Source organism: Ammodytes marinus (genome assembly GCF_949987685.1).
Source record: "Ammodytes marinus genome assembly, chromosome: 4".
Lineage (NCBI taxonomy): Eukaryota > Metazoa > Chordata > Actinopteri > Uranoscopiformes > Ammodytidae > Ammodytes > Ammodytes marinus.
The window spans coordinates 2,329,283-2,348,958 of NC_137233.1; the positions used below are offsets into that span (position 1 = coordinate 2,329,283).

Consider the following 19,676-nt stretch of genomic DNA (forward strand, 5'->3'; position numbering starts at 1 on the left):
TTGTGCGTGTAATAAAATGTCTTTGTACTGAAGTGTGGGTTTATGTGTCTGCAAAAAAGTTGGAGACAGAGACGATACTTTCATGTTTGTATTTACGTGTGTGTGTGTGTGTGTGTGTGTGTGTGTGTGTGTGTGTGTGTGTGTGTGTGTGTGTGTGTGTGTGTGTGTGTGTGTGTGTGTGTGTGTGTGTGTGTGTGTGTGTGTGTGTGTGTGTGTGTGTGTGTGTGTGTGTGTGTGTGTGTGTGTGTGTGTGTGTGTGTGTGTGTGTGTGTGTGTGTGTGTGTGTGTTGTAGTTAACAGAGGAGGAGGTCGCGGCCATCCTGCAGTCGACTCTGAAGGGTCTGGAGTATCTTCACTTCATGAGGAAAATCCACCGAGACATTAAAGCAGGAAACATTCTGCTGAACACAGAGGGTCAGGCCAAACTCGCCGACTTTGGAGTTGCTGGACAACTCACAGTAAGAAACAATAACATTATATTAAGATATTTAATGTGTTTTTACTTTATTACTTGAATTTTTAATATAGGGTAATTCTGCTTATATTAGAAAATACATCGCAACAGTTCAGGGATGCATCACATGTTGAGAATGAACTGGAAGGAGATTTAAAATCACAAGTGACACATTCTGACTCGGTATCAGATGAAGACATACAGACAGTTTTCTTTTTAGCTTGTTTGTAATAATTTCCTTTTGGCTGTTAAACTAGCGTGCTATGACTGAACAGATTAGCAGATTAAAATATATACAGTATATTATGTAAAAATTTGGCCAGATCGCTGCACCCTACGAAAAGGTTTAATTAGATGATTTTTTCCAAGAAATTCATAGAATTCCCAGCAGTGAGACAAATGTCTTTTTTTAATAATCATTTTTGAATTACGTAATATGTATGTACGTAATATGTATGTACATATTACGTACATACATAAATTAACTAAATATTCAGGAATCTGCAGAAAATAAAGGATAAATGTCTTTAATATCCTTCTTGTATTTGCTTTGCCCAACCCTCGCTCTCTCTCTCTCTCTCCCTCTCTCCCTCTCTCCCTCTCTCTCTCTCTCTCTCTCTCTCTCTCTCTCTCTCTCTCTCCCCCTCTCTCTCTCTCTCTCTCTCTCTCTCTCTCTCTCTCTCTCTCTCTCTCTCTCTCTCTCCACCCCTCCCCTCCCTCCCTCAGGACACGATGGCAAAGCGTAACACGGTGATTGGCACTCCCTTCTGGATGGCTCCGGAGGTGATCCAGGAGATCGGTTATAACTGTGTGGCTGACATCTGGTCTCTGGGCATCACGGCGATAGAGATGTCTGAGGGCAAGCCGCCCTACGCAGACATACATCCAATGAGGGTGAGACAGGAAAACACTGTAGCTTTAACCACGTTTTCAGTCAGTGTGTTTCCATGGGACAACTAGATTGGATTAAGACATACGTATACCGAACTTTTGTCGAAGTCCTGTTGAAGTCTTATTCGTTTAGTTACCCGATTATGAGTCTGCATGTAAACGCACTGACTGTCAACTTAATTAGCAAATGCACATTCAAACTGAGTTATGCACCACTGGCACACGAATATACAGTAGAAGTACTGCCCCTTAAATACAATGAGTACTGGTGTATGAATGAATGAATAAATATACAAACAACAACAATAGACAGAATCATAATTTTAGTGTGTAAATTTAGAAGGCAAAATCTAATGAAACGTGAAACGTGAAAATAACAATAAAAATGATAACTTTAGTGAAATAGGATAATGTACATGTAATAAAATAATGTTAAATGTAAAACAAATATGGATACTCGATATGCACAGATGTAAATTAGAATACCAAACCATACTGTACTGCTCAGTGTAAACAAGACGTTTTGGGTGAGAGGGCAAGAGACAGTGTATGAAGACGGCGTGTGTTTTCTGTTTAATGAATTGATATTTCCTCTCCCAGGCGATCTTCATGATCCCCACCAACCCTCCTCCAACGTTCAGGATCCCAGACCTCTGGACCGAGTCCTTCAGAGACTTTGTCAGCCAGTGTCTGGTGAAGAACCCAGAGAACAGAGCCACGGCCACACAGCTCCTACAGGTATGTTAGAAGTATTTGTACTTTTTTTACTTTTATTATCTCTTAAATTAAACTATTCTCTCTCATTCTTTTGTCTTCTCCTCACTTTTACATTTTGTTCTTCTATATCGCATTGTTGAGAGGAGCCTGGGACTTAGGAATTTCATTGCCAATGAATGCTGCTGTAATTATTGTGCATATGACAAACAAACCATCTTGACTCTTAATTCCTTCAGCATCCGTTCATCAAATCGGCCTTTAGTTTAGTCTTTAAATTAAGCCTCAGCTTCCGTTATGTGTACATATATTCTAGCACAATTTTTTTGCTGTTGTTTTTACATTATCATTATCTCCTAACTAAACAATTATCTCACATTCTTTTGTCCCCCCCTCCAGCATCCGTTCATCAAATCAGCCAAACCGAGCTCCATCCTGCGCGCGCTGATCACTGACGCCATGGAGATCAAACTGAAGAAGGAGGAGGAGGCGGAGCAGAGGGAGCAGGACGCAGAGGACGACGACAACTCAGTAAGGAAACACAAACTAAGAAATATTCAAATAAAAAAATTAAAATAAGAAAAGTGTTGAATTGAGAAGGTGTCAGTCAGTTGTAGTTGAGCCTGATGCAAAACTTCCTTCTAAAACTTCATGGAATTTTTTTCTTTAACAACCTCTGTACAACAAATATCTGATGGGATTGACTTATTGACCCAGTTTTGTCTTGATGAATAAATGTCCCAGTCTTACTTGCTGTTAAAAAATGGTTGACGTTAATTTGCACATTAACTCCAGTAAGTTAAACAAAACATAGACTCGTACTGCAGCGGTTATGGTGTGTGTGTGTGTGTGTGTGTGTGTGTGTGTGTGTGTGTGTGTGTGTGTGTGTGTGTGTGTGTGTGTGTGTGTGTGTGTGTGTGTGTGTGTGTGTGTGTGTGTGTGTGTGTGTGTGTGTGTGTGTGTGTGTGTGTGTGTGTGTGTGTGTGTGTGTGTGTGTGTGGTCGAAAACTGTTGGTCTTTCAGGGTAGCAACTGTGGGAACCATTTCATTGCCAATGACTGCTGCTGTAGTTGTTAATGTGCATATGACAAATACACCATCTTGAATATAACGTGTGTGTGTGCGTGTGTGTGTGTGTCAGGATGAGGATGAGATAGACCTTGGCACGATGGTTCGAGCTGGTACCGACTCAGGGACCATCCGGGCGGCGGGTTCCTTAGTGAGTTCTCTGGGTGGAACCGCTCGCACTATGATCCAACACGAGGACACGGGAACCATGGTGTCACAGCTGGGAACCATGGTGATCAACTCTGATGACGAGGACGAGGCCGGCACGATGAAGAGTAAGAGATTTTTATTATTTCTTATATGGAAACTTTTACTATCAAATCAAATCAAATACATTTTTTTTTTTTTAGACCTTTTCGTAATCAGTTTGCCTTTTCACAAATGAATCCTATACAGGTGAACATGTGCCCAAATGATTTATTTATGATGCGGACAATGCTTATTAATTAACAGGCGAGATGCTGTAAATAAGCCAGAGTTAGCTGTGTGTGCTAATTTCACATAGACAGTGTTCAAACGATCATTAGGTTCCTGGAAGAGTTATGAACTTTGAAAGAGCTGTTTTCCAAGTCTTGAAATGGTTTGGAATGAACTGAATGTTTTGGAAAAGTTTAGAATTTACTCAGATTTTTGCTAGTGTTTAAAACATGTTCATAAAAAATCCATAACATGTCTAACGTTATGTAAAATAGTTCCTTGAGTTACTATTATCTGACTGTATTTCATGGCTTGGCATTCAAATGACACATTAATAACACAGGGCTCAGAAGAAACGCAGCGTTATTGATTTGATTATGAAACAGGCCGCCCTACTTTAACTACTTAAATATGGTTTTAGAAATTGGGTTGAATGACATGAAAACGCCATGGGAATGTTTTTAAAATGTATTGGCAAAAATGTGTGGGAACTCTTTATACAGTTAACCACATCTAACGTTGGCTACGAGTTAACTGAAAAGTAGTGTAAGAGGAACCAACTGATGAGGAACCTGTTGGCAATATTCTCTAAACAAAGTTACGCTGCGGACACAGGCTGATTGTGAATACATCTGTCTCTCTTTATAGAGTTTTAATATTTAGGTCAGACAACTTAAACCGCTCATTTTAAGTCGCCTTAATCACCTTTTAGTTCTATTGCTGAAGTCATATCAAGCATTTTTCTGGTCAAATTATGCAGTTGGTACTGAGCTCTGACAACTAAAAAAAAACTAACAGTTGTTGAAAGAGTTGAACTTGCTTTTGTGTACCAGACCTCATGTGTTGGCCCTGCTTCAGGATTCCCCCTATTTTGGTGTGAATGTAACATGTGGTCTAGTCTTCCAATGAAAGTGCAGCTGGAGACTTGTTTTTTTCTCCACTAGAGGGCACAATGTTACCATCACACTTCCCTGACCTTCCTGTGAACTTGTGTGTGTGTGTGTGTGTGTGTGTGTGTGTGTGTGTGTGTGTGTGTGTGTCTGTGTGTGTGTGTGTGTGTGTGTGTGTGTGTGTGGCAGTGTGTGTGTGTAGGTGTCTGTGTCCGTGTCCGTGTGTGTGTGGCAGTATTTGCTTGTGTGTGTGTCTGAACTTATTGCACTCATGACACAAGGCATGACATTAATCAGCAACTGTGGCTAATAACTTCCAAAGTTTTTCATGTCCTCACTTATTTTTTTTATGGCAAAATCAATTTTCACAGGCATATACAGAACCTGTACATTACTGTTTATCACTCTCCAGGGCCAGAGCTCTGCAGAGTTACTGTTGTATAAAACAAAATGGAATGGTGCAAATCCAACAAAGTGTGCCGCTGTGCATAACCAACATGTAAACAGTATGGAAAAAAAGGAATGCCCTAATGCATAATATGTTTGTTTGTTGAGTCAACAGAATCACACACCTGCTGTGAAGAGTACATTATGTTTACAGTGTGGGAGTCGTAAGCGTTGGATGTATTGGTGAACTTTTGGACAGGAGTTGGCAGGCTGTAGATGTGTGTTTATGTGTTTGTGTTGATACGCAAACACTTAACCCAAATGAGACGCAACAGTACGCCAAGTTTAGATGTGTTACTTTATGGGTATTTGTTTTTTTTCTATTGCTCTGTGGGAGTCCAGTAATGCTGCAAACCACTGATGTTGTTGAACTTCGCTGATGAAAACAAAACTGAAGTCGAATTTTATGTTGCCACATAAAACAACATCTAGTGAGAGTTATGTTGAAGCCACAGGAGCCTCGTAGTGTGTGTGTGTGTGTGTGTGTGTGTGTGTGTGTGTGTGTGTGTGTGTGTGTGTGTGTGTGTGTGTGTGTGTGTGTGTGTGTGTGTGTGTGTGTGTGTGTGTGTGTGTGTGTGTGTGTGTGTGTGTGTGTGTGTGTGTGTGTGTGTGTGTTAGAGGAGAGGAATTAGCAGCGTTTGAATTGTGATTGGGGTAATTTTCTACCTTTTTAAAGTTCCCTGCTGAAATATTTAGAACGGTCTGAAGTAATGCGGATTGAAGAACATTGTATCGAGTCACAGAATACAGGAGGGTTTAAAGGTTCAGAACAGTCGATATGCAATTATAACGATAAATGTCAAATCATTATTTCAACTAAAAGCTGATCCCATATAGTTTGCTGCTTGCTGTCTGTAGGCGACTGGCCAGGCATGAGGACGTCAGTGTCTCCAATTGATTTTTGCTTTGTCGTGTGTATGGAGAAATACTGTGAAACAATGTCATGTGTATATGGGGTTTTTTATTGCAGATGGTGGTGGAGGGGGAATGCGTTTTGAAAGTTCTCTCTCCTGGTGTATTGGTAGTTTAATTATATCCAACTTTTTTATCGCCAAGCCCTGAGGTGAGGAGGATGATGATAATGCTGATTCAAGCAAACACAAGATGCTAGATGGTACAGAGAGACAACCACACACACACACACACACACACACACACACACACACACACACACACACACACACACACACAGCTTCCTGCCTGATGTCCTATGATTGAGTTAGTATGGATCTCCACTGCTGGCAGTTCAAACTGCATTAACACGGGAACATTTAGAGTTCATAATTAGGTTAGTACCCCAATATCCATGTGTGTGTGTGAGTGCGTGTGTGTGTGTGTTGGTGGTTAGATGTGTGTGCGTGTGCATGTGCGTGTGTGTGTTTGTAGGTGTGTGTGTGTGCGCTACTGTGTGTCTGACCTTGTGTGTGTGTGTGTGTGTGTGTGTGCACGTTGGTGTGTGTGTGTGTCCCAAACTAATGACCCCAGTCTGATGCTGTTGGGGCCTTGAGGACTGAAACAGGATCTTCCTCCAGATATCGATCGGCCCTAATGTCTCTGAATAATCAAAAGCCTTTTCATTTAACACTGATTAGCCACTCAAGCTCAACCTCCCAGGAATCCATGTTACAAAGCTGTCTGTCACTGTCACTTGTCTTATGGTCTTTATACACGGGCGGCTTCTCCAACCCGTTCACTATTAGGACGGATTTAGTAAACGACTAATGCACCAATGTATCCAACAAGATATTGAACTCAAAACACTCACTTTAGGGTTTTCTCAACACATTTTTCCAAAAGATTAGGGGCCAGTTTCACAGACATGGATTAAGCCTAGTCCTGGACTAAATGGAATTTTGAATGGAGATTGTCCATTGAAAGTACAATTTAGTCCAGAACTAGGCTTAATCCATGTCTGCGAAACCGGCCCAATGAGGACTAAGATAAGCTTAATGTATTCTAGCGGTCTATTATTTTATTTTTTTAAGATAATATTTTGGCATTTTTACTCTATTAGACAGATTTTGGAATGACATGCAGAGAACAACCCGGGCTGGATTCGAACCGGGTCTGCTGTGAAGGGGACTGAGACTCTAACCACTACACCACAAGCACCCCCCCCCCCCCCGCACCCATAGCAGTTTATTCTACTAATAATAATAGAAAAACGTGATATATATACATATAGCGCTTTTCTCAACGTTGCTTCACACGGCTGAAAAACATAAAGAAAAAGACAAACTTGATCAAGGCTATTAGGGTATAAAACAGGACTAAAACACAATTTTTTCTAGGATAAAAAGAGGCCTTACACTTGATTTTTTCAGAAGTAGTGTTCTCCGATCTCCAGATAGATAGATAGATAGATAGATAGATAGATAGATAGATAGATAGATAGATAGATAGATAGATAGATAGATAGATAGATAGATAGATAGATAGATCTTTTAGTTAGAGAAGTGTCATACTGGGATTTTGAAAGCAGCTGCTCCTTCCACAGGCTCTTATTGAATTTGACAAACAGTGACGCTAATGTCTTTAGAAGTCTGTTGATGAAAGAAGTGTTGGGCTTCTTTTAAAAATATCCCATCAGACATTTATACCAGCCAGGCTTCAAGGCTTGTGATATTTTTAGGGTTTTTATTTCTGAATATGGTTTTGTTTTAACTGTGTGAAAGAGGAACAGCAGAAGAAAATACGCAGAAAAAAAATCAGTGGAAAAACTAAAACTAGATGCAAATACAAGTTACTGTCTAACACGAACACTCTGGACTACACCGATTCAAACTCCTATTTGTTGTTTGAAATGGATCTCGATGGAACCATTCTGTCGGCTTGAATACATTATTTAAATGTGCCACCTCCCGGGGCCTTTAAAAGTGTTCTCTGGTCGTAATGCATGAACACTTTGCTTTGCCATAACACTCTCTTTAGTGCTTTTTCTTAGATAGCAACTTTGAGGTACAGATGGCAAAGTACGTAGTTTGTTCTCGATATAAATTCTATAGTGTATTTTCTATTGCTCTGTTTGTAAGTGTGTGTGTGTGTGTGTGTGTGTGTGTGTGTGTGTGTGTGTGTGTGTGTGTGTGTGTGTGTGTGTGTGTGTGTGTGTGTGTGTGTGTGTGTGTGTGTGTGTGTGTGTGTGTGTGTGTGTGTGTGTGTGTGTGTGTGTGTGTGTGTGTGTGTGTGTGTGTGTGTGTGTGTGTGTGTGTGTGTGTGTGTGTGTGTGTGTGTGTGTGTGTGCGTGCGTGCGTGCGTGCGCTACTAGATAGAACGATTGACTAACCCGCTGAGCTTTCACATCTTGACTTTATTGAGGTTGTACATTGTTTTGGGGCAGATGCTCCATTCTCTCTCTGGAGTCCACTCTGGTTCGACGGTCTCCCTTTAACTTTCTTTCATTAACTTGTTTTGGTTTTATGTTGGGCCTGGAGGCTGCTGAACAAAGCAATAACACAGCTGGAGCTAGGGGCTACTTCCACACTGCAGGCAGAAGAGCTCAATAAGGATGTACTGCGGGGTGCTCTGTGGATAGAGCGTGTACCATAGTGGCTCCGGCCTTCGTTGCAGTGGTCGCGGGTTCAAATCCGACCCGTGGACCTTTACTGCAGGTCATCCCCCCTCCTCTCTCTGTCTCCCCATTTCAACTCTGTACAGTCTAATAATGCTTGAAAAAAATGCCAAAAAATAATCTTAAAAAAATAAAAATAAAATAAGGATGTGCTGCTCAGATCCAAGTTCCTTCTATGGCTGTTCACATTAAAGGTGCAGTCAGTGATTCTGGAGAACGCTTGTTGTCAATATCAGTGAATATCTCCTCACTCCTCTGCTTACCTGTCCGTACTGTGTGTGTGCTGACAAAAAGAGTTGTTGTTAATACACGGCCTAGGCTCTGTAAATTGGTATGTAAAGAAAGGGGGCAACCATAGCTAGCAACAAACCCGTTCACAGAGCCTAGGCTGTGTATTAACTCTGATTATCACAAGGAGATATTCACTGATTTTTGACAACAAGCGTTCTACAGGAAGACTCTTACCTTCAATGTCTAACTGACTTCCACCCTGAACTGACCTGTTAAAGATCAATAACACAAGCATCACAGGCATGTTCATGTTTCTGCAGCTCTTCTCTCCTGTTCCCTTGACACAGACAGACAGACAGACAGACAGACAGACAGACAGACAGACAGACACACACACACACACACACACACACACACACACACAGACACACAGACAGTCTAAACCTTCTGCTGTCTGTCGGTGGAAAAAGAGAAAGCTCTAAATGAGATCTGGCCGGCGGATGATTCCATTATATGAAAGGTTGTGGCTGCAGCTCAGCCGGCATATCGATACATCACAAACTTGAATAAACCTCTTGACCTTTTAGAAGAGCGTGTGCGTGCGTGCGTGTGTGTGTGTGTGTGTGTGGGGGGGGCATCTTTCAGCTCCACTCATCTCTGTTTTATGGTCGAGGAAATGCTGCGAGGAAAAAATACAATATTTACTTTCAGGCCGAGAAAAGGTCAAGTTAAAGTCATTCGGCTTCTAACTCCGTCACTTTTCCTCAGTTCATTCTGCAGTTTGTCACATCACAGCCTAGGCTCTGTAAACTGGTACGTAAACAAAGTGGATCGGAGACTAGGCTACTGAACTGTGTGTGTGCGTTTGTGTGTGTGTGTGTGTGTGTGTGTGCGTGCGTGTGGTTTACAGTTTCTAGGAATGTGAAGCACGGGCCGATAATTGCTGAAGTACCTCAACAACACCAGATAATAAACTAGAATCAAAGACGATGGTTGGAGTTATGGCTCCGACCTTCTTTCATCTGATTATACTGAACAAAACTCCATATTGGGGAAAACCTGCATCTGGTCTCTTTAAACAATGGCTTTTCAAAGCTCCTCGCTCATAGCAGCGTTATCTAGTGTGGAGAATAAACAGACATTATTTATTTGATTGTTTTATAGTCAGGAGGAATACTTGACTTTAAATGTATTTTGTGCCTGAATCAAAACAAACTCCAGAGCCTCAAGTTCCACAAGAGATTAGGGACGAGATGTTTGGGAAATGCTAATGTGAGCCAACAGCTTAGTGTCTCTGCATTAGTCATTGTTATCAGGCCTAAGAATACACAAACTGACAAATATAAGGATTCAACTACAGATAACTTGTTTCATTGGAAGAAGATTTTTGAGCAGTCAGACAATGATACAATCCAGCAGCAACAGGATGTAGATAAACACCATTTCTCCTGTGTGTGTGTGTGTGTGTGTGTGTGTGTGTGTGTGTGTGTGTGTGTGTGTGTGTGTGTGTGTGTGTGTGTGTGTGTGTGTGTGTGTGTGTGTGTGTGTGTGTGTGTGTGTGTGTGTGTGTGTGTGTGTGTGTCTGTGTCTGTGTCTGTGTCTGTGTCTGTGTTCAAGGAAATAGATAGAGCATTTCTCTCATTCACTTTGGATAATCGCTCCTCTTGATCTCTTGAAAGTCATTTTTCCATCCATTGCATAGATCTGTTTAACTGTGTCCATCCAGTCTTACAAGCCATCAACAGTTTTTCACATAGGTACCACTCTTTTACCAAAATCACTTTTTATCTTTTTATTCCCTAACATTGTCAATATTACTAAATTTGATGATTGCTTATAATAACTACTGCCAGGTTATGCAGCAACGCATATAGTGTGCTGAAAAAAAAATCCAGTGTTAATTCACAGCCTAGGCTCTGTAAACAGGTATGTTTCTAGCTACGGTGGGCCTCCTTTATCTTACATAACCATTTACAGAGCCTAGGCTGTGTATTGCAAACATTTTTTTAGCACTCATAGTACAGACAGGTAGCAGATCATGAGGAGATATTCACTGAGATTTTGTCGACAAGTGTTCTCCAGAATCACTGACTCCATCTTTATCTTGTCTATGAGCGAGATATTGTCCTCTGTCCTCATACACTTGATTCAGATCAGAAAAAACTCCCAAAAAAACCTCTCTCATGTGGAAAAGTTGAGTCATATTCCTGGCATCATATATAACCTGATTATTGTCCATAACTTCATTTTAAGAGCGCTCATAAAGAAGCTTTATTTTCCTTATGCGATGACATCAGAGTTCCCTGTGTCTGGTGCGGTAACAAAGGACTTTACCATCAAACTAAAACAAGGCCGGCAAGGAATGGATGTTCCTATAAATCTGTGAATTATCACTTTTATTACACAGTAGTTTAAAAGTGTATTGTTTCCAAAGAGCAACCGTTTTCACAGCGTTTACAGTGTGGCTTCAGCCTCTGTATCAACACAGCACATTATTGAAGCCATGAATGAATGAATTACATTAACTAACACTGATTCTAACACATTATCGCTGCCTCTTTCTCATATATAAAGTATATTCTCCCACTCCTTATCTACACACTTACAGAAAACATTTCTTTGAACTTTTCTCTTTATTTTGATAAATATTTTTGCTCGTGTGTTCTGTAACATTTTGGTGCTTTTGTGATAAATCCTTTTTTTTGTTTTTACAGCTTCAAAGATTGTTGATTACAACTCTTCATGTTTTTTTTAAAATTCTCAGCTTTATCATGAGCAAATATTTGTTACTTGTATGTGTATACAAATGGGCCCACCATTGTTCAACATACCAGTTTACAGAGCCTAGGCTGTGCACTCACACCACATTCTTTTCAGCATACAGTGATTTTGACTGAAGTATGATCCAGATTCACTGACCCCACCTTTTGACTTATGTGCCCTTGTGTGTTAACATGAGGTAAATGTTCCTAAACGTTGCTCCTCTGCCTCCCAGGGCGAGATGAGACGATGCAGCCGGCCAAGCCGTCCTTCCTGGAATACTTTGAGCAGAAAGAGAAAGAGGCGAACAGTCAGAACGAGGCGGGAGGCAGAGGAGAGAACAACCAGGACAACAAGGGCAAACTGCTCGCTGACAGAGAGCTGGAGGTGGTGAGTTACTAACGCTACTGTATATCACATGGTAAAATACTGAACAATACAGGTGTGAATGGCTTTATTCTATTGAAGTATAAGTCAAGTCAACTTTATTGTCAATTAATCTAATCAATCTAAAATACAGCTCTGGAAAAAATGAAGAGACCACTCCAAATGTTCAGTGTCTCTCGTTTGACTATTTATAGGCATGTGTATACTCAAGTATAATGAACATTTTGGTTTTATTCTATAAACTACTGACAACATTTCTACCAAATTCACAATAAGAATATTGTCATTAAAGAGCATTTCCATTAAGTAATGTAGAGATGAAGATTTAAGAAAAATCCAGACTAGTCTCTTAATTTTTTCCAGAGCTGTATGTGCCAGACATATACAGAGGAATCCAAATTACGTTTCTCTCCGACCCACAGTGCAATAAGTACAAAAAGATAAAATAAAATAAGTAATATGTACAATAAATAGAGCAAAAAAAATGAAGTATGACTCTACACAGAGAAACTTGTTTCCTGGTCAAACAGTTTTACCAAATAAGGTTGTACTTGCTTTGTCCTTCCTGTTTTCATGGTGAGACAGTGAGACCATAAAACACTCTTTCTGCCTTTTCTCAGGCTAGGATGAACCGATTACTAAAAATGTTGCACATTTATACTACATAGGATCTCAGAGTTCAATACACCTTCATATTTCCACCGGTGAAGTAGGTCTTTAAGTCCAAAACCCAAATTAACAGTCTATAACTTCTGATATTCATACTGTGTTGTGATTTAAATATAAACCTTCATACGGTATCAAAATGACAACATTAAAGGTCTTATTTTTCACCGTACATTTCTCTGTGATTTCACAAATTAGTAACTCTCTCGGTTTAAGGTTTGCTGATATAAATCGTGGTGCCATTTTTTTTTGTTTACTTGCCTCTTCAGTTTATCTTCTCCTCTCTCACTGCGTTTACATAGTAGATGAGCTGTTGCCTCTAGTCAAGAGCCAGTTACAGCCGGTGGAAAATCAGCGTCTGTTTGTCTTGTTAACGGACATTTAGGCCGGACAAATGGCTACTGCAGTGCTGCTATTAAATATTGAATACATGACCTTTTTAGCTAGGAGGTGGTTTCTCCCCTCAGACCCCCCGTGATGTGTGTTATCAGACATCCACAGGAGCCGAAGCCTTTTCTTAACCTTCTAGTGCAAAGCAAAAAGTGAAAGGGACATCGGAATAATATACTAGTTTTTAAAACGGAAGTGAACTTTTTGTAAAAATTATTATAAAAAATAAATCTTCAGCAATTGTTGATTTATCAATGAGGAATCCTGCAAAAAAAGATTAGCATGTGCTCACTGTCTGATCATGTTTCTTCGAGCTCTGCCAAAAAATCGATACAGCAATATACCTTGAAGTTTATTTTCTTGATATATGTATTGATTGCCATCTCCAAAAATCAATATTTAGATTTGATAACCACAACCTGTGCGCGTGTGTGTAAGTCTGTATGTGTCTGTCTGTCTGTCTGTCTGTCTGTCTGTCTGTCTGTATTGTTACGTGCACATTGGATGTTTGTGGTTTTGAAGTTTTTTAACACTAAGAGACAGTGACAGCTAACCGCTCGCTGACCCCGACGTGCACACACACACACACACACACACACACACACACACACACACACACAGCATCATCTTCAATAGCTCTGTCAGATATTTCTGTTACACATGTCAGATTTAATTGTAATAGATGTTACACACACACACACACACCATACGTTTTCTTCAGCAATACAAAATATAAATGAATTATACATTTGTGTGTGTGTGTGTGTGTGTGTGTGTGAATATATATGAAATCCTGTGCACAGTATACATGCATATACTGCACTTACATCCACTCCATGTCTATCCATGCATTATTTATTTCTCTTTGCACTATTTATATTGTTGACAACCCGCAGAGCACTTGACTTCTGCAGCATATAGACGTTGTATTCATGTTCCAGGTGATTGCTGCTTTTAGACCTATTTCTATATTCACATACTAGTGACGGCTCTCTTGTCCTTTCTAGCGTTTGTGGATTTTCTGGTGTAAGTACAGGGAAGGCAATGATAAGGTCTGATTTATAATAAACAAGGATGGTGAAAGAGTCTTAGTTTTAAATCTACCTAAAGAAGGAAAAGTAGGTTTTTTTCAAGTTACTATGAAGGGTATCCCATTCATTTGGAACACTGAGATAACAGGCATTCCTAGATTGCAGCGAGCTCTGGGAACCTTAAGCAATAGCAAAAGTAATGTAAAAATAAAGTTCAACCAGGAATCAAACCAGGAAAATATTAAAAGTACCTCAAGCAATGAAATACTTAAAAATAGTATTTTTTTCCCCATTATTTCTGTTGAAGAGATATTGCAGCCTTTTATATCCTTTAACAATGGCATAAAAACACTAAAAATACAGTATGTATCGTTTGCTGCACCGTTAAGAATTAAACAAACTGGGCGCTCCGGTGGTGTAGTGGATAGTGTGTGTACCATATTGGCTCCGGCTTTCGTTGCAGTGGTCGCGGGTTCAAATCCGCCCTGTGGACCTTTACTGCAGGTCATCCCCTCTCTCTCTCTCTCTCTCTCTCTCTCTCTCTCTCTCTCTCTCTCTCTCTCTCTCTCTCTCTCTCTCTCTCTCTCTCTCTCTCTCTCTCTCTCTCTCTCTCTCTCTCTCTCTGTCTGTCTCCCCATTTCAACTCTGTGCTATCTAATAAAGCTTGAAAATGTCAAAAAATAATCTAAAACAGCCAAAAAAAATATTAAACAAAGACGCTTCTTTACTTGATGACACAAATCCCACTGCTGGGACTTATTCATTGTTTCTATTAGAATTGTAAATGTGAAGATGAAAGTCTCTTCTCTTGTGGGACCTTCAGTTCTCTGAGTGTTGACAGCTACATGCTGACTGTGGTTAACTTTAGATCTGTCTACTGACTCTATTTCTGGATTTTGTCACAAGATGTTTATTTTTTTTTGTAAATATAGTTATCCAGAATGTCATCAAGTTTGCTGATTTTGAAGTTGTGCGTCGTGAAAACAAAATCCAGTGTTGATAGACAGCCTAGGCTCTGTAAACAGGCATGTTGCACAGCACAGGGGCATACAATGTTCTACTATGGCCACACATCTAGCGCTATAGTTTGAGGAGGCGACTAACCAACAAGTATTTCATTTAACTTTTTACATAGGGAAATGATTAGTCTTTAGAAATAACTGAACGCACAAGACGATGGTGCCATAGTATTTTCCCTACAGTAAAAGTTTTGGCTCATTTCGACGGCATGTATTTCTGTAATCAATACACTACATTGACCCCTAAAGGAGCCTTGATCTCTAATGGAGCTTTAAATACATTTAGATATTTACCTCTGTAGTCCAGCTGTTCCAAGACCTTCCAATGATGTCTGTGGGTTATTGGGTCTAATAGGACTTGTGTGTTTTAGCTGCACATTGATTGTGTCATAAATAGCAGAGGGTGAAGTGCTTCTGGTAAAGGCTGAGAGGCAGAGTTCCTTTGGGAGGATCTAAAGCAGGAGCCGGGTCTGTGTCCCGATCGTCTCACACACACACACGCAGGTCGGCTCAATTTCAACAGATTAAAACCTCTGAAAAGCTCCAGAAATAGAACCACTTATAACACACCTCGATCAGCCATGAAAGAGAGATTTTTTAGTATGGGCGCTCCGGTGGCGTAGTGGATAGAGTGTGTACCATATTGGCTCCGGCCTTTGTTGCAGTGGTCGCGGGTTTATATCTAACCAGTGGACATTTACTGCAGGTCATCCCCCCCCTCTCTCTCTCTCTCTCTCTCTCTCTCTCTCTCTCTCTCTCTCTCTCTCTCTCTCTCTCTCTCTCTCTCTCTCTGTCTCTCTGTCTCCCCATTTCAACTCTGTACTGTCTAATAAACCTTGAAAAATGCCATCTTATTTTATATTCTGCCAAAGATTTTTTTATTTTTTTTTGTGTCCGTTAATGGAGTTTTATTGATCGTTGACCTTTTGCAAACTCTCCATCTGCAAAGGAAGAGAAAGCTTCATGTCCAGTTATCAGAGGAACACTACAGACAGATTATTTTTGGGTGATTTTAGACGACTGAAAGTTCCTCGTAGCCTTTAACTTTAGTTGCACTGTAGGGTCGCAGAGAAACAGATTTTTCGACTGACTTCTAATTTGATGGATCTACATTCTTTACAATTTAAATCAAATAAAATATCAAATATTATTAGTCTGTGTTTGTGTATTGGATGTATTAAATTTGACTAAACCCTGTGTGTGTGTGTGTCTGTCTGTCTGTCTGTCTGTCTGTCTGTCTGTCTGTCTGTCTGTCTGTCTGTCTCTCGCTCTCTCTTTGTCTCTTTGTGTGTGTATCTCTGTGTCTGTCTGTCTCTCTCTCTGTCTCTGTGTCTATCTGTCTGTCTGTCTCTCCCCCTCCCTACCTCTCCCCCTCTCCCCCTCTCTCCCTCCCTCCCCCTCTCTCTCTCTGTCTGTCTGTCTCTCTCTCTCTTTGTCTGCCCCCCCCTCTAGGTGAGCTCGTGGACCGTGGAGGAGCTGCGTGTGCGTCTCTCCTCTCTAGACCCTCAGATGGAGCAGGAGATCGAGGAGATCCGTCAGCGCTACCAGGCCAAGAGGAAACCCATCATGGACGCCATCGACGCCAAGAAACGCCGACAGCACAACTTCTAAAACACAGCCGCGTGATTGGTTAAATATCTCACCGTGACAACAGCATCTCTAACCATGACGACAACATATCTCACCATGACGACAGGCAGCGTCTCTAACCATGTCTACTGCAAGTCTGTTAAAGGTGGAGGCAGTGATTCTGGAGATTTTATTTTTTATTTTTATTTGTCAAAATCAATGAATATCTCCTGTCTGTAGCTTTAGCTGTAGATTGTTAATACACAGCCTAGGCGATGTGAACGGGCATGTTACTAGCTCAATTAGCCCCTCCTTTGTTTACATCCACTTTGTTTACATACTAGTTTACTGGCTGTATATTAACACCAGATATATATTTTTTCAGCGAACACAAAGTACAGACAGGTAGCGGATCATGAGGAGATATTCACTGATTTTGACAAAGTGATTTTGACAACAAATGTTCTCTAAAAACGCGGACTACGCCTTTAAACGTTAATAAGACAAAAAAACATTGTTTATGAGACGACTCAGTTTGATACGACGTCGGGATTTTAGGAAAACGTGCGAGGACTTCTGACTGAAGAAGAAGAAGAAGAACTTCCAAAGATCAATTTTGTTCTCATTTTTTCAATTGTCTCATTTTGCAGACCTGGATTCTGCAATAACCTGTTAATTTCCTTTTTTTTTTTTTTGGTATTTTTTGTTTTTAACGTTGTGAGAAATGAAAATTGAGAGAGTTTTGATTCTGATTCCGACAGCAGCCGATCCGAACTCATCCGTATCATACCAGTTTATGTCTTAAAACACACAAACGGTTGTTGGAAAAACTCTTCAAAACAAATTTACTTTTTCTCTCTCTCTCTCTCTCTCTCTCTCTCTCTCTCTCTCGTGGTACACATTGGTTATACCTGCTGACTGTTCAACATAGGTACTTCTCCTATTCATTCATCAAGTATTTATCATGACACTGGACTGTGGATGTCTTGATGTTGTGAAAACACAGATCACAGAATTCTGTTTCACTTTCAAAAAACTAGAACAAACTATTTTACCATTTTTATTTTGGTGATATTCCCTGCGTTCCAATCCCCATACTTCCCTACTATTTAGTATGCCAAAAAAAGATTTAGAATGTCCCAATACATGCACATCAATTGTAGTATGCTGAAAATACATAAATGCCCCACTAACTCCAATAGCATTTTGGAGTATTTGTCTTTATTCTTGACATTTCTCAACATAATGAAAACAAAATCTTCCTTATCTGATTTTTTTTTTCTCTCCCGTAGCCCTAAAACTCTTCTGTACTTTAGTATGTAGTGTAGTAGAAAGAAAAAGTATGTGATTTGGAACGCAGGGATTGGCTCAAAGAAGAAGAGATTACATGAGAACATATTCATCATAAAGTCAACGAGCTGCGTTTGAATGTCTATCTGATATGCTGGAGTCTTTCACTTGAAGCAAAGTGACTTCAGGGAGTTAAATGACATGTCAGTTGCCTTTTTGTTTAACCATCAGTGTCCTTCTAAGTGCTTTAATATGTTTTTATTTCAGTTTCAAGCAGCTGTTTTGTACGGACGATTAGGGCCAGACGGTGGTGAGGGGGAAAAAAATTCATGACAACGTATTTTTTGCCCCATTTTGGACTTCAAGATAAAAAGTTGACAGTCAAGACTTTTGTAACGTTTGAAAGACATTTTCGTCATATTCAATCTGTCCCTTCACTCTGATACAGTGCAGTTATTAGTGGAGCTTAGAGGACGTCTGCTTTCAGTAGATAACGTTTTTCTTATGAGTTATTGATCTCGGAAAATTCCAATCTGCCAATATCTTCCCCGAGCTTATCCGCAGTCTTGGAAACTGTCAAATGTATTCTCAACTTTTCGACTTTTTTTCTTGAAGTTCATAATGAAAAAAAAAGACTTTTCTACAATTTATTTTTTCTTCCCCGTGGCCCTTAAGCCCCTATCTCACTGGGCTGCGACTGTTTGCGAAAAGTTGGAGACAAAAAATTGCACATGAACATGTTCAAAATTCAAGCGACAGGACTGCGTGGCTCTGCGACTCGTGAGGAAATTGAGAAAACCCCCGCGAACGTTTCAAGACAGTTTAGAGACTCCCTCGCAACCAGTCGCAGCCCAGTGAGATAGGGGCTTTATGCTCTTCCGTGGTTCTGACCTTTGTCCACACGGTTATAGAACAACACTTTTTATTTTCCTGGATTCATCCGTTTGATTTGGCACCAAGAAAATGTTTCAAGAAGCTGAAGCGTCGACGTTGGTCTGAAAGAACTTTCACGTCTTCTTGACATTCCTCGGAGCAACTCAGTTATGGATTTTTATTTTTTTCCTATCTTTATTCAAGAGCGTGGCCTTTCAATTTGAGAGCCAGATCTATTGATTTCATGTTCAGATTTAGTCCTTCTAACCCTCTCTCAAAACTCTTATGCGTGCTCTCAGATTTTTAGAAAGTAATTCAAGTCCGCTCAACAGCGAAATGCTCCGAAAAATACATTACCGCTGTGTTGTGCGATCTTGAATACACATTCTTCTTCAGCACAAGCAACTACATGGATGGATGTTCTTAATAACATCGTATTGAACGGAAATAATTAAAGCTGGGGTATGTGATTTTCTGATTGGTCAAAGTTAACACTTTGACCAATCAGAGCGAGGCTCCGATTCTCTGTTCTTATTGGCTGTTGGGACTGTCCATTCACTTTGGCACGACTTTGTTGGTGTAGAGCGTGTCAGGGAGGGACCATAGGGGAGGGACCAAAGAGAACAAGTGGAGCGGTTGAGGTATTTGGATTCAAATCTCTATCCCAACTGCTATTTTCTCCCCAAATCATATACCCCAGCTTTAAGACAGAAAAATGACTCTATACTCATCTGCTTATCTTTCACATCTGGTTTACAACTGGCACAAAAACAAAACAAAAGGGATTTTATATTTTTATACAAAAGTTTAAGTGGTTACACGGTGTGAACACCAGATTCTCAGGTCAGAAACTCCTCAGGTTTGTAAGATAACGGCCGGAGATATTTTAGAAATCATTCTCACAAAGACGAGCAGCACTGGATATAATCATTTGTATAGTATGATTTAATTTGATTTGATTTAATTTGATCGGTCTACGTATAAAGGTCTCATGAGCACAATTCATATTTT

The 19,676-nt window shown here is 40.2% G+C and overlaps 1 protein-coding gene across 2 annotated transcripts in view; it reads left to right on the forward strand.

The window, feature by feature from the left end:
* LOC307249427 (serine/threonine-protein kinase 4-like) overlaps window positions 1-19,444 on the forward strand; it is a 25,088-nt gene extending 5,644 nt beyond the window's left edge. The window contains exons 5-11 of one of the 2 annotated variants that reach the window (XM_080026140.1): window positions 294-458; window positions 1,181-1,348; window positions 1,946-2,083; window positions 2,459-2,590; window positions 3,201-3,402; window positions 11,676-11,830; window positions 16,386-19,444. In XM_080026140.1, the coding sequence (XP_079882266.1) occupies window positions 294-458; window positions 1,181-1,348; window positions 1,946-2,083; window positions 2,459-2,590; window positions 3,201-3,402; window positions 11,676-11,830; window positions 16,386-16,544 (1,119 nt within the window). In that variant the 3' untranslated portion in view covers window positions 16,545-19,444. The remainder of the gene's footprint in view (window positions 1-293; window positions 459-1,180; window positions 1,349-1,945; window positions 2,084-2,458; window positions 2,591-3,200; window positions 3,403-11,675; window positions 11,831-16,385) is intronic. The other variant, XM_080026141.1, reaches the window with a different exon arrangement.
* The last annotated feature ends 232 nt before the right edge of the window (window positions 19,445-19,676 follow it).